Source organism: Colius striatus, chromosome 3 (assembly GCF_028858725.1).
Source record: "Colius striatus isolate bColStr4 chromosome 3, bColStr4.1.hap1, whole genome shotgun sequence".
NCBI classification, from domain to species: domain Eukaryota; kingdom Metazoa; phylum Chordata; class Aves; order Coliiformes; family Coliidae; genus Colius; species Colius striatus.
In genome coordinates, this window is record NC_084761.1 from 81558727 (window position 1) to 81570864 (window position 12138).

The window sequence follows — 12138 nt, forward strand, 5'->3', positions numbered from 1 at the left end:
ATTGCTAGCTTTGCACTGAAGGAACTCTGCAATTTTCAATGTTTACACTTCTGGAGATGTTTATAACAATTTTAGATAACATTTGCATTAAACATTTGCATATAAACTGTTCATGACACAAACAGGTTGAAAAGCTTCCTATTTTTCATGGGAGAGCAGGATCTGAATTCTAAAGCTGTATTTGGGAAAGATAATGACCGTAAAGACAAAAGGGTGGCCATTTCAGGTTTATATTTTTTATACTTTGACACTTCCCTACTCCACTTCTCTTCTGTATTTTATCTTTTTCTTGTCATAGAATCATAGAATGATAGGGATTGGAAGGAATCTTTGGAAATCATCTAGTCAAACTCCCCTGCTAAAAACAGGTCCATCTAGATCAGGTTGTACAGGAACACATCCAGACAGGTTTTGAAAATCTTCAGAGAAGGAGACTCCACAACCTACCTGGGCAGCCTATTCCAGTGTTCCGTCACCCTCACTGTCTTCTTTCACTCTTTTCTATTTGCCAGTTCCACAGATTCCCGACTGTAGTTACGGTTTTTGTCAAGACCAGTTGGTCTTTGTAATTTTCAGTCCATGTCCAAATAGTGTTTGTCTCCAGACTTCTCAATTGACTCTGACCTCTTAATTATCGGTAGACTTAAATTGACTACCATCTCTGCATCTACCACTGTCAGACTGATTTAAAACAGTATGTACAAAGGAATTTAAAGTGCAGGAGAGCAATCTGACTCTTGAATGAGTGTTTCAAGGTAGTCTCGAAAATGCTGCTATCCATTTTTTCAGCTCAATAACTTCATGGCTTCTCCTTGTAGAGGCTGTGAAGCTGATAGATATATTTAGCAAAAAAACCTCAGGAACTTAGGGACAGTAGAAGAAAAATCCTTGAAAATACATATGTACAGGTAAATAAGATGGCCAAAAACATTTTCCTAACTTGACAAAAAATGTTGATGATCCGTTAAGTAGCCTACTGAAAACTCAAATAGTTCCTCAGCAGACGTTTCCAAAGAGCCGACTCTGAGACTTATAAATATTTATCTTGTACATCATTTTATTTCATTCCCAGAGTCAGTACAGAGAAGGAGCATATACTCTGATTTGGCTCTCTTCCACAAGTCCTGAACTGTGAATATAAAATCTTCACTTCATTTTGTCTCCCTTGCTCTCCATCTGTGCTGAACCATAAACAGTTTAGTGGGGCCTCCAGTGCTTAAGGCCCTGGGAAAAACTCCATGATGCAGATGAAATTGAGCGTAAATCATTATGCCAAGAAAACACTTCATGCATTTCTTTTTTTATTTGTCAGAATCTTTGTCTCCTACTACCAAAATTTTTAATTAAAGAAAATTACCTGTGTAGCTAGGCATTCAGGTCTTATATTAACCCTGTTCCAAAAAGATCCCATTCAGAGCTAATAAAACATAGACATTTTTCATGTATTCATGGGAAGACTTAAAATCCTGTAGGTGAGCAAAATCCAAATTCCAGCTCTATTGGCGGCATAACTGTACTACCGAGTAAAAAGTGGATTGAGACTTAGACAGTACAAGTTCATCTGCCATCTTTGCCACCAGGAAAAAAATTGAACATAGATAAAACATAGAGGGAAAATGTATGTGGAAAAAAGGAAGGAGTTTTACAGGTAGCTTTTCTCTTTCACTGATGGTGAAGTTAAGTACTCAGATGATTATGCCTTCTATGCTGACATTTATCACACAAATCACACCAAAAGGCAGCAATGAGTCTGGATGAAAGACAGGACAGTGGTTTTTTGAACAGAGATCATTTGATGCAGACAGGAAGGATGTTGGAGACAAGAGCAGACACAGCACAGTCCATCTTGTGCACTTTCTGGGAATGAGATAGACTATTGGATTTATATGCTACAGCACCAAAAAATGGCCTACCTGCCCTCACTTCCATACTGACTACAAAGACTTTGCAAGGAAAACAATCACACTTAAGAGAGATTTTGCCTCTGAAAACTCTTGGTTTGACTTGATAGTTTTCATAGGATAATCTCACTTGTCCCATCATATATCAAAAAGAAGTGAATGTGTAAAGACTTAAGGTAGTCTAGGTATAGATATATTTAATTAGGTTTACTTGTTTATTAATCAATTATAAGTTATAATTTATAAATAATATTTTTTATGTTCAAACACATATTTCCTCCTTATCTTTTAAAGTCTTTTATGACTCTATTATTTTTTTATTTAATGAGGAAAAAATTCTGTGGTTCTTTGAGTATCTTTTTGTAGCCAACAGTGTCACATCTGCATTCGCCTGTCAACACTGAGAAGCTGGAGTAACTAGGTCACACACATAATGATCTGAATGTTCTTGGCCAAATATGATTTTTAAATGTAACAACTCAGGAAACATCTGTACTGACTATATATATGTGTATAACTTTTGTTAATAAAATTGTAGAGTTACAGATCTCTGTTTAAATCAAAAATTTAGATTTAGATACCGATCTCTGTAAATCAAAGGTTTAAGCCATTGGCACATTTGTCAATTGCAAGTACAGCTATAAATCATGCCAAATAGCAGAGTAGCACACATATCAGTACAGCAGTGCTTAGATATGGGAATACGTAAGCCATGCTCCAGTTGCAGAGCATTTTGTGAAGTGGGTACCTCTTGGGACAATCGGACACAGTTCCACGTGGTGTCTTATGGAGATGAGTTCTGGGACACTTCCACAGTGAATTCTAGGGGAAAGTGTGTCTCAGAGTTTAGTTTTCATTGCAGAGGGACAAATTATCAAAATCAAGAGCAAGCAGCATCAGTTAACTAACGTGAATTTGAAGAACCTTCATGCTTAGCCCAGAGGAGCTTATGGTTGACTGGATTAGGGAGAACAGGTATGAAATCTCTAGTCAAACAGTTACTAAAAAAAAATCAGTAAGAGTTTGAAAAATTCAGCTTCTTCTGAATATCTATTTTCAGACTAAGAATTACAATTCTTCTATTCTAGAAGTTTGAAGGAAGAAGCATCAGTCCATCGTTATCAGTCTGTTGGTGCCTCTTCATCTTTTCATGAACAGCCATTTTAAAGACTGGTAATAAGATAAGAATCTCCTACTATATAATAAATAAATTTCAATTTATTTTAGATTGATTAGCTTCTTAATGTCCACAGCTTTTTCTTTAACCTATTTAAAACTGGGCAAATAGCTATGGAATTCATAGAAATTATTAAAATATTTAATCTTAATTAACACTTAGTGTTTCAATATATATTAAACATGGACTCAGCACAAGCCCAGTTGGCAACATATTTTCTCTGTATTAAGTAGTTCTTCATTCATGAAAAATCACATTGAAAGCAGTGGTACTGAGCAGGAGATCACGACAGTGGACTGCTATAGCTGCAGAATAAACTAACTACAGCCACTGGGAGCAAAGAGTGTGCATTCTATTTCTTCATACTGTGAGAAGATAATTCCTACACCTCTCCTCTGATCTTAGTGTCACATTTTAAATTAGCTGACAGAAGTGAGTATAAAAGTCATACTCTTCTCCTAAGTTACTGCTCTGGTTTTACTTTCTCTGGTATATTTAACTTTATTTTTTACCTTGTTCATATCACTGCAAAGACCATATGGTTTTCATTGAATTTGTGTGAGCATGAAAGTTGCAAAATCCTTTTCTTACTCAATGCTTTGAGCTTCAAATCCATTGGAAATAATATGTCCCTTAGATTTTGCAAAGTACTGTATACATCTTCAATAATTACCTAGATTGTGGACCTATATAATCAGGAAGTAAAGCATGGACAGTAAACCTTTGTGAACTTTAAGTCAAATTAACAAGCTAGAAGTAGATATTTCTAGATCATGTCTATGTTGGATGAGTTCCTAATAAAGAAAATGATATTTAAGATAAATTTCTATTGTGTTGTGGCATACACATTACAAGCATAGTGTGATACTGCAGACCCTGCCAGCTGAAACCACGAGGTATCCATTTAAAGATTCAGTACTGAAACTAAAAATATGGAGTTTGAGATATCCATCAGTTCACAGATTGTCTTTTATGCTTTTATCTGCACAGTGCTTCTGAGTTGAGCTGATGGTTAAGTGCTACAGATAATAAGTATGCTTTCTTATTATTTGTATTAAAAGGTTTTGACGTTTCCACAGATGCTCATTTAGGTCCATCTGACCTTGTGCTGAAACTGGATCGTTCTTTCCATTCACCAGAGCTGTTGTTTCTGCAGAATCAGAATTTGTCTGGTAACACTTGGTTGACTATTTAAGGCTGTGGCCAAGTCTTTCTTGGTTTTCCCCATAGCTTTAATTTTATTTCCTTCAGTGTTTTACTCATACACAAAATGAGAAATGTTTTGCTTTTATTTGCAAAGTTTAGTATCCTTAAAACCTCACTTTCTTCTTCTGTTCCCAAATACACACTTTCTCAAGATAGTCTGGTGACAGAGAGGAAACTATTGCACATCTCATCACTAACACCAGTGTTCAGCACAAGTGCAATGGCAAGGATAACCAAGGACTATCCTGGTGACTGTGCTTCTAGCACAGGAACTGTCAGTTGTGTCTTTCATTTCTTACTCCATCTGTTTTGCATTCTTGTTGTTGTAGCAAGAGCCACCACAGAGCAGCATTTGTGTTTGAGCATATGTAGCCATGATGAAAAGTGCAGGAGTTGGATAATGCCCAAACTGAGCTCTAACCTTTTCAGGAACATAAATAATTTACTCATCTTTTTTTACAGACATTAAATCTGTCATTTGCAGTAAATACCCATCCAGGAGACATTTGCTTATCTCACTCATTTTGTATAAAATGGTTAGATGTCACAGGTAGTAACTGATAATTTTCTTCATAGTAAGCAAGGGTAATGCTGTTCACTTCCTTTGTGGCTCAAAAACATTAACTATGCAGCCATATCAGTATTTAAAGATGAAAATATAAATGGTACTTACTTTTATATAAATGTAGAATGCTATATATTAAAGAAAGGGAGACTGGCTACACATCATGATTGATTTTTTAATATTCAGAAAAGGCAAAAGTACCAGGTCGGTTATCAGAATTGATGAATCAATTATATGATAAAAATCAGCTGTGGAACTAGAAGACTGCCATAAAGGACAACAAAAGAAATCTTAGATATTTTATTTGTTTTTTGTCTCCATATTAAACTTTATAATCAAATAGACCTCAGTCTTTAAAATATTTCAGCTTTTTTTCTTTTTACAAACACTCTTACCTTGTGTTGTTTCAAATCTGATACATGCTTTAAAGTGAGTTTTAAGAATTGAAGTGGGTTATATATATTTACAAGAGATGCACACATACAAAAAATATCCCTCTTATTGGAAAGATACAAAGACTAAAACATTTTGTTGTCCTGTTTGAAAATTGTTTGCCCTTTGCAATTCAGAATGGCTGCAATCTGGTTGGCCTTTTCCCATCAGGATTCTGCTATAATGATGAACACTGCAGCATGTACAGAAATTGTTCTCAAGCCTATGTTAACAGTCCTGATAATATATTTTTTAGGTTTCCTCTACGCTCAGAACAGTACCAAACGCAGCATTAAAGAGCGACTTATGAAGCTCTTGCCCTGCTCGGCTGCCAAAACGACATCTCCTGTTACTCAAAGCAAGTTTTATTTTTCATTTGATTTTTTTTTAGGTTTGCATGCATCAAAAGTTATACTTTCATTAACTGATCATTTGAGAGAAAATATATCTACTGACGTAATCATATACTCTGCTGAGGTTTAAAATCAAGTAATAAACAGATTTGTGATTGGTAACAGATTTGTCCCTGCAGACCAGGATGGCAAGATACCAGTGCCAGGGTCTGCTTTGTAGTAGCAGCTGGGTTGGCACTTATCCTCTGCAAACTAGCTGACAAGTTATTCACTGATTAAGCTAAATAACTGTTCTCAATGTATTTGAAAAGTGATATATATTTTTTGTTTACGTGTGTGTATGTGTGTGCGTGTGTGTGTAAGTGCTTGCTATCCAACGCACAGGATGGTATCAGCAGTACTAATCTGGGAGAGAAGTCTTGGCTTTGTAGATTTTAACTATATAACATCAAACTATTTAAGGAATAGAACTTAAAGTTTGTGTCTGAGAGAAAAATAATAATGAGATTTAAAAAAACCCATGTGAATGTGGAGAGGAAGGAAAAGCACACTGACATTACCTTTAACGGTTTAATATGCTTCTAGGAAATAAAATCTCTCCAGAGTAGCTAACAGAAGGAATGTGGAGCAGGAGAGGGTGGGATGGAAATAGATCTAGATGCAGACATACACATATATACTTAGAAAGAGATTAATTGTAAGAGTAATACTAATGTCTTCCTATATAAATTGGCCACTGTAACCGATTTTAAAATATCCCTCTAGACACAATTCAGTCTAGATTAACTTGATTTAATTCTCGACACTAATCTGAGCGTGTAAAATTAGAAGCTGAGTGGTCCCTGTGCTTCTTGTATACTCTTCTGATAAAGTACATCAACCTAAGGTTAAAAAATAGGCTTCAAGACCAGTTTCCCATGTCCAGGGAATGTGGGACAACCTAAGGCAACTTTACTATGAGCACAGGTCCATGTTAAGTGCCTAGACTTCAGCATTATGGGTCTAGGCTTTCTTTTTGCTATTTTACTTCACTGCCTTTCATATGCTTCTCTATAGAGAAGACTGTAGTACTTGTTTCCTTACTAAGTATTTGAGATCTCAAAGATGGAAAAGAACTAAAGATGTGGATGTACAGGGATTTTTGTTCATGATGCCTTCAGCTATTGTATTTTACTTGACAATAAGATAGCTTAAAAAGGTCAGCTATTGTAGTGACAACTAATACTAATTCATTATGTAGAAGTTACTTTCAGCTACATGACCTGAGTAACGTAGTCAGAGAACCACAGAATCATGGAATAGTAGGGGTTGGAAGGGACCTTCAGAGATCATCTAGTCCAACTCATCATCTGACAACTTTTGTCAATTTTTGTCAGCTATCAACTTTTCTAATCTTAGACTATAAAAGGAATCACAGAACCTCAGAACAATTATGATTGGAAGAGACCTTTAAAATCCCCCCAGATCAGCCCTCGTGCTGTGGACAGGGACGTCTTTCACTTGATCAGTTTGCTCACAGTCCAACCTGACTTTGAACACTTCCAATGATAAAGTAGAAAATGCAAATAAAGTAGAAGGAAGAGAGGGTTTGATCTGTTCATTTGAAATTGGTTGGAGAGCATCATTGCCTTATTCCTTGCACATTTCTACACAAGGTTTTTGTCTGCACAGGTAACTTAAAATCATTTTCAATAATCTTGACCATGCAAAACTTGTATATTCTTGGTGGAAGTCTTTCATCAAATACAAGTAAAAATAAAAATTGCATTAAATATTTCATGTTTGAGAACTAAGGAAAAAAAAAAGCATTCAGCATTTTTCTCTGTAGTCTCATCAATAATGAAGTGCTATATTGAGTAAAAATGATTACATTAAAATATATTAAATAACAATATCATTGTAGACACACATTGTTATTATCCCATTTTGACATAAAGTGCTATTTGATCTCTGCTACCATGAAAGAAATAACATTGCAATGTACTAGAAATGAAGGCAGCAGTCATTACCTACAATAACAAGCACACATTTCCTTAGAAAATTTAAGGGGAATATTTTTAATACAAGTATTAAAAAATAGTTTGGATTTACACTTCTGAATGTAACTTATATCAATATATGCAGACAAAGATTACCTGAAGAATTAAAATCTTATTTCAGCATTCCCATTGAATAAAGCATGTCAAAGAATACTTTTGGCTTTATTTGTATGCTTTAGCCTTTGGTAAGCCTAAACTTGAATCCATCCTTCCTTAGCTAAATGCATGTGTTAATGATAGGACTAGACTCAAGAATGGTTTTAGAAAAGAAAAGCATGTGTGCATGCAGGTACTAAACAGAGAGAGGAACTGTAATTTGGAGTTTGTGCCGCACAATACTGTGCACATTTTTTATAGATATCAACTGAAACCCTAATATTGAACATGCTTCTCCAACTGTCATTATTTGAAGTATGTCTGCTTTTTTTGCCATTTTGTTCTTTAATGAACAATGAAAGTTTCAAAGCATAGCTCCTGTGGCAAATACATTAAAAGCTGTCCTTACTATTTAGCTAGGAAAAAGCTACTCACTAATGAAATCAGAAAAAATATTTTCTTTGACGTATTACTGAGTGAATATGAACATGTTTCTGATTTTCAGTTAACATATGTTAGCTTTTTATGAAAAACAAACAAGCCAACCCCTTAACTTTCTTAAGCTATGGAAACCAGAGAATTGATTTTTTTTTTCATTAATGCCATAGAAATCATTAATGGTTACAAAAGTTTTCACACATTTTCAATTCAAATTTTAAAGCACAGATTTTTTTTTCCAGTCTAGATAACTAGCCATAAGTGTGAAGAAAAAACCTGCAAGTGACTATAGAATTTTAATCTGCACTGTTAGCATATTATGGGGAATTTTGTAGTGATCTTAGTTTTTGATTATTTACGAGACTACAGAAATAATCTGAAAAGAGTGTTACACTGGACCTTTTCAAAAACAGAAAGACAGTATCACCACACTACAGTCTTCTACATTCTCAAAAAATCATTAAAATAATAAAATATTTATTACTAAGGATACATCAAACTTTGTGCCCAGCATGAAGCTATCTGGCCTTTACTGCTGACCTCCCATTCATTATGTGCACTCATTTAGCTTCTAGGAAAGCTTGTAGATATCTCTCTAGGTAGCCAGATGTTTCCCAAATGAATACTTAGAGAGCTTATTTCTAGTTATGTCTGAACAATAGCTTGTTTAGATCCCATATAATTCTTGGAATATAAACCATAAGTGTCATTTCAAGAGTATTTATTATCAGATTGATACTTTTGCCAAATTAGTATTAAACCCAAAGTTGAACTGGAGTTGAAAAAAATAAAAATTGGCTGCATATCTATAGCATGACATTGTTATGAGACTCTAGTGACTATATAAAGAACATAAAAGATTAATCTCTTAAAACCTGATAGAAAGACATTAGAAAATGTGCAGAATAAACTCTGGATATTCTTAAGCAGAATTATAATGGGACTCAAGAACTTTGCTACACCTTCCATAGATTAGCAGGACAGCTTCTTAACTCCAGAATTACTTTATTCCTATTTCATCTATAAAGGCAGGATTTTCAAGACTTCAGTTTTGCAGCCCAGCATCTCTCTTTAAAGGAGAGCTGGAATTTTCTTATAATCTCATGAATTTAGATACTACCCCTTTGAAACTATTAGCAAACATTGTAAGGTCAATGTAAAGTTATGTCAGTTGGAGTTTTTGTAAATAGTATTTAGATTGGAAGTTTTCACAAAGATGATCATGGTCTAAGAGTCATATGAGATAATTTATTAAAAAAAAAAAAAGGAAAGTTAACATAACATAATTTGTCCAGAAGCCAATATGCAATAGGCATTATGAGATAAGATTGTGGATGATACTGAGATCATCTTCCTGAGATGAGTGCTAACAGCGACATCTCTGGCAGGAGGAAAGACAAGACATTTTGTGAAGACTTACCAAAATAATTTATATATTATGATTCTATTTACAGTATGTTCATTTTATGTTTAGTTGAACTGTATCTTCTGATGCCAGATTTCTCTCAGGCAGGTGAAAGTTGTTATTACTTCATTGTAGCAGGATACAAATATGTGAAGATATAAGGATAATGCTGGTTTAATGGAGTATCCTAATACTGTGCTTTATGAAAATTGAACTGATTAAACCTATATTTTAAGAATACAGAGTCCCACTCTGATAAAATACATCTCTTCAGCATCATAGAAATGACATACAGGTGTATTCTCTCAAGTTACATGTATACAGTTGGTATAACTCTTGAACTAGAATAAGGTAGTGATTTCTTTAAATTAGTCTGGAGTACTACATAAGCAATGTTTAATGTTTGAACTACCTAAAAATAGACACATTCATATTTTTGATCAGGTATGTGTCTGGTACCCTGTATAAAAAATACATGTTGTAAGTTTCTTTAGTTATTCTTGTGAACTTTCACATTTAGAACTCTACCTGGGGAAAAAAATGCATTGCTATCTCTCATTGGTTTAAGACTGCACTCAGCTGTAAGCCTTGAATATGTGTATTCTCATACTTGTGAATTCACCTAATGATAAAGTCACAAAACTCATTATATTCCCCATTTAGACTGCTTATCATGAAGAATCATGTTTGCACTCAAGGATTTGTTATATCATACTCAGAGTAAGGTCTGCTGTTTTATGTACAGCATCAACTTCACACACTTTCCAAAGCACAACTTCAAAATAAAAGGACACTGAAAATCCCAGTCTGATTCAAATCCATTAACTAAACAAGTAACAAATTCCAGTATTCTGGGAGTCACTAAAGTTTTATTAAATTGTTTTATTTGATCAGAGTCATAGAAACAGAAAAGTCATACTGAATGTGTCTCACATGCTTCTGCAGTCATTCCAGTTTATTGCTATTTGTACCAATGTGATAACATCCAGACCACTGGATCATCATCACCGTCCTCTGTTCTGTGCAACCACAGAAGCGAATAGATACCCTTTCCCTATGAGTTGAAAATGAACACATAATTTGTCTTTAAAGCTGCAAAAAGTGTTCTATAAAAGAACAACCTTTAACTTTTTTTCTGCAAGAGTTAGATATTTCTAGATTCTATATTTCTTGTTGAACTTTCCTTTTCTTTCTCTTATTCGGCAGACACTGTAGAAGATGAAATGGAAATGGCCACAGTGCGACATAGACCTGAAGCTCTTGAACTACTGGAAGCACAGAGTAAATTCACAAAGAAGGAACTTCAGATCTTGTATAGAGGTTTCAAGAATGTAAGCACTTCCTTTTTTAATTTACCATTCATTTATAGAATAGACCACTGAAATCTCAGCAAAAAGAATGGCTATCAGTGAAGCTCATGGGACTCCGTAGTTAAATATTGTATGTCTGGTCAGATGAGGAATCAAACATTTTGCAACTACTGGGCTATTTAATGACCGAAAGACATGGACAAATTAGAAAGTGTCCAGAAGATAATAATTATAGCTTAGTACATTAGGACTGTGCTCAAAGTAGATTGAAAATTATGTTGCAATTTTTTTGTCTAAAGATGCAAGAATAGGAGAGAGTCTAAGTCCTGAGGAATTTGGTCTGTAAGAGGAAAGATTTTTATTTTTGTGCTAAGAGTAGCTATCACAAGAAGTAATTGGCTTAAATTGCACTAGAGGTATTTTTCATTAGGTGAATAGCAGCAGATAACTTCTTTGATGCTTTCTGGTTCTAACAATTTATCAACATACTAGATCCCTCGACAAGTTGTGATTTTTTACTGACATATGTGCTCTGTTGGCAGGCCAAATGTTTTTAGTTGACGTGAATCCTCACTGAGGACCCCAGTACATGGGAGCAGTCTGCTTCCTCTTTCAGCATGTACTCCCTGTCCTTCACTATTGGGCTAGGTGATGGCACGTGAGGCATCCATGGTTAGTACATAACCATGTAAATTTTACATGTACATATCCATGAGAAATACAACACATAAAGATTTTAGTAAGTAGTATTAAATTGTGTCAGTATACCAAAGGTAAGAGCTACCTGTGATTTTATTAATACTATATAATTAACCCCTCCATCTGTTTTCTTAAAACAGTAGACTTTTACTCTCTGTTTTATTCTTTCATGTGATTACAGTTCTGTAGGATTTTACATGCAATTAATGTTTGATAAAAAATACTTGATATTAAAAAAATAACAATTACTTGCAAATCGTTGGTGTATAATGTCAGTCTATATACATAGATGTGAGTATATACTGTGCAGGTGCTAAATCTCCTTCTGGTAAACATAAGGTATAAGTAAACATAAATTTAACTGCATTTATCACCTTTTAATTTGGTTTTTCTTTCAGGCTTACAAAAGGGCCTTCTTCTTGCACTTGGCATTTGCTACTCAAATGAAATTTGCTAACAAAGAAAACACAATCAGAGAGACTATTTTCTACAGAGTGTACATGAAGAGATGTCTTAC

At 34.5% G+C, this 12138-nt stretch overlaps 1 protein-coding gene across 2 annotated transcripts in view; it reads left to right on the forward strand.

Moving 5' to 3' along the window:
- Positions 1 to 12138, forward strand: part of KCNIP4 (potassium voltage-gated channel interacting protein 4) — a 103932-nt gene that overhangs the window by 48961 nt on the left and 42833 nt on the right. Inside the window, exons 2-3 of one of the 2 annotated variants that reach the window (XM_061992469.1) lie at positions 5538 to 5639; positions 10819 to 10943. In XM_061992469.1, the coding sequence (XP_061848453.1) occupies positions 5538 to 5639; positions 10819 to 10943 (227 nt within the window). The remainder of the gene's footprint in view (positions 1 to 5537; positions 5640 to 10818; positions 10944 to 12138) is intronic. The other variant, XM_061992470.1, reaches the window with a different exon arrangement.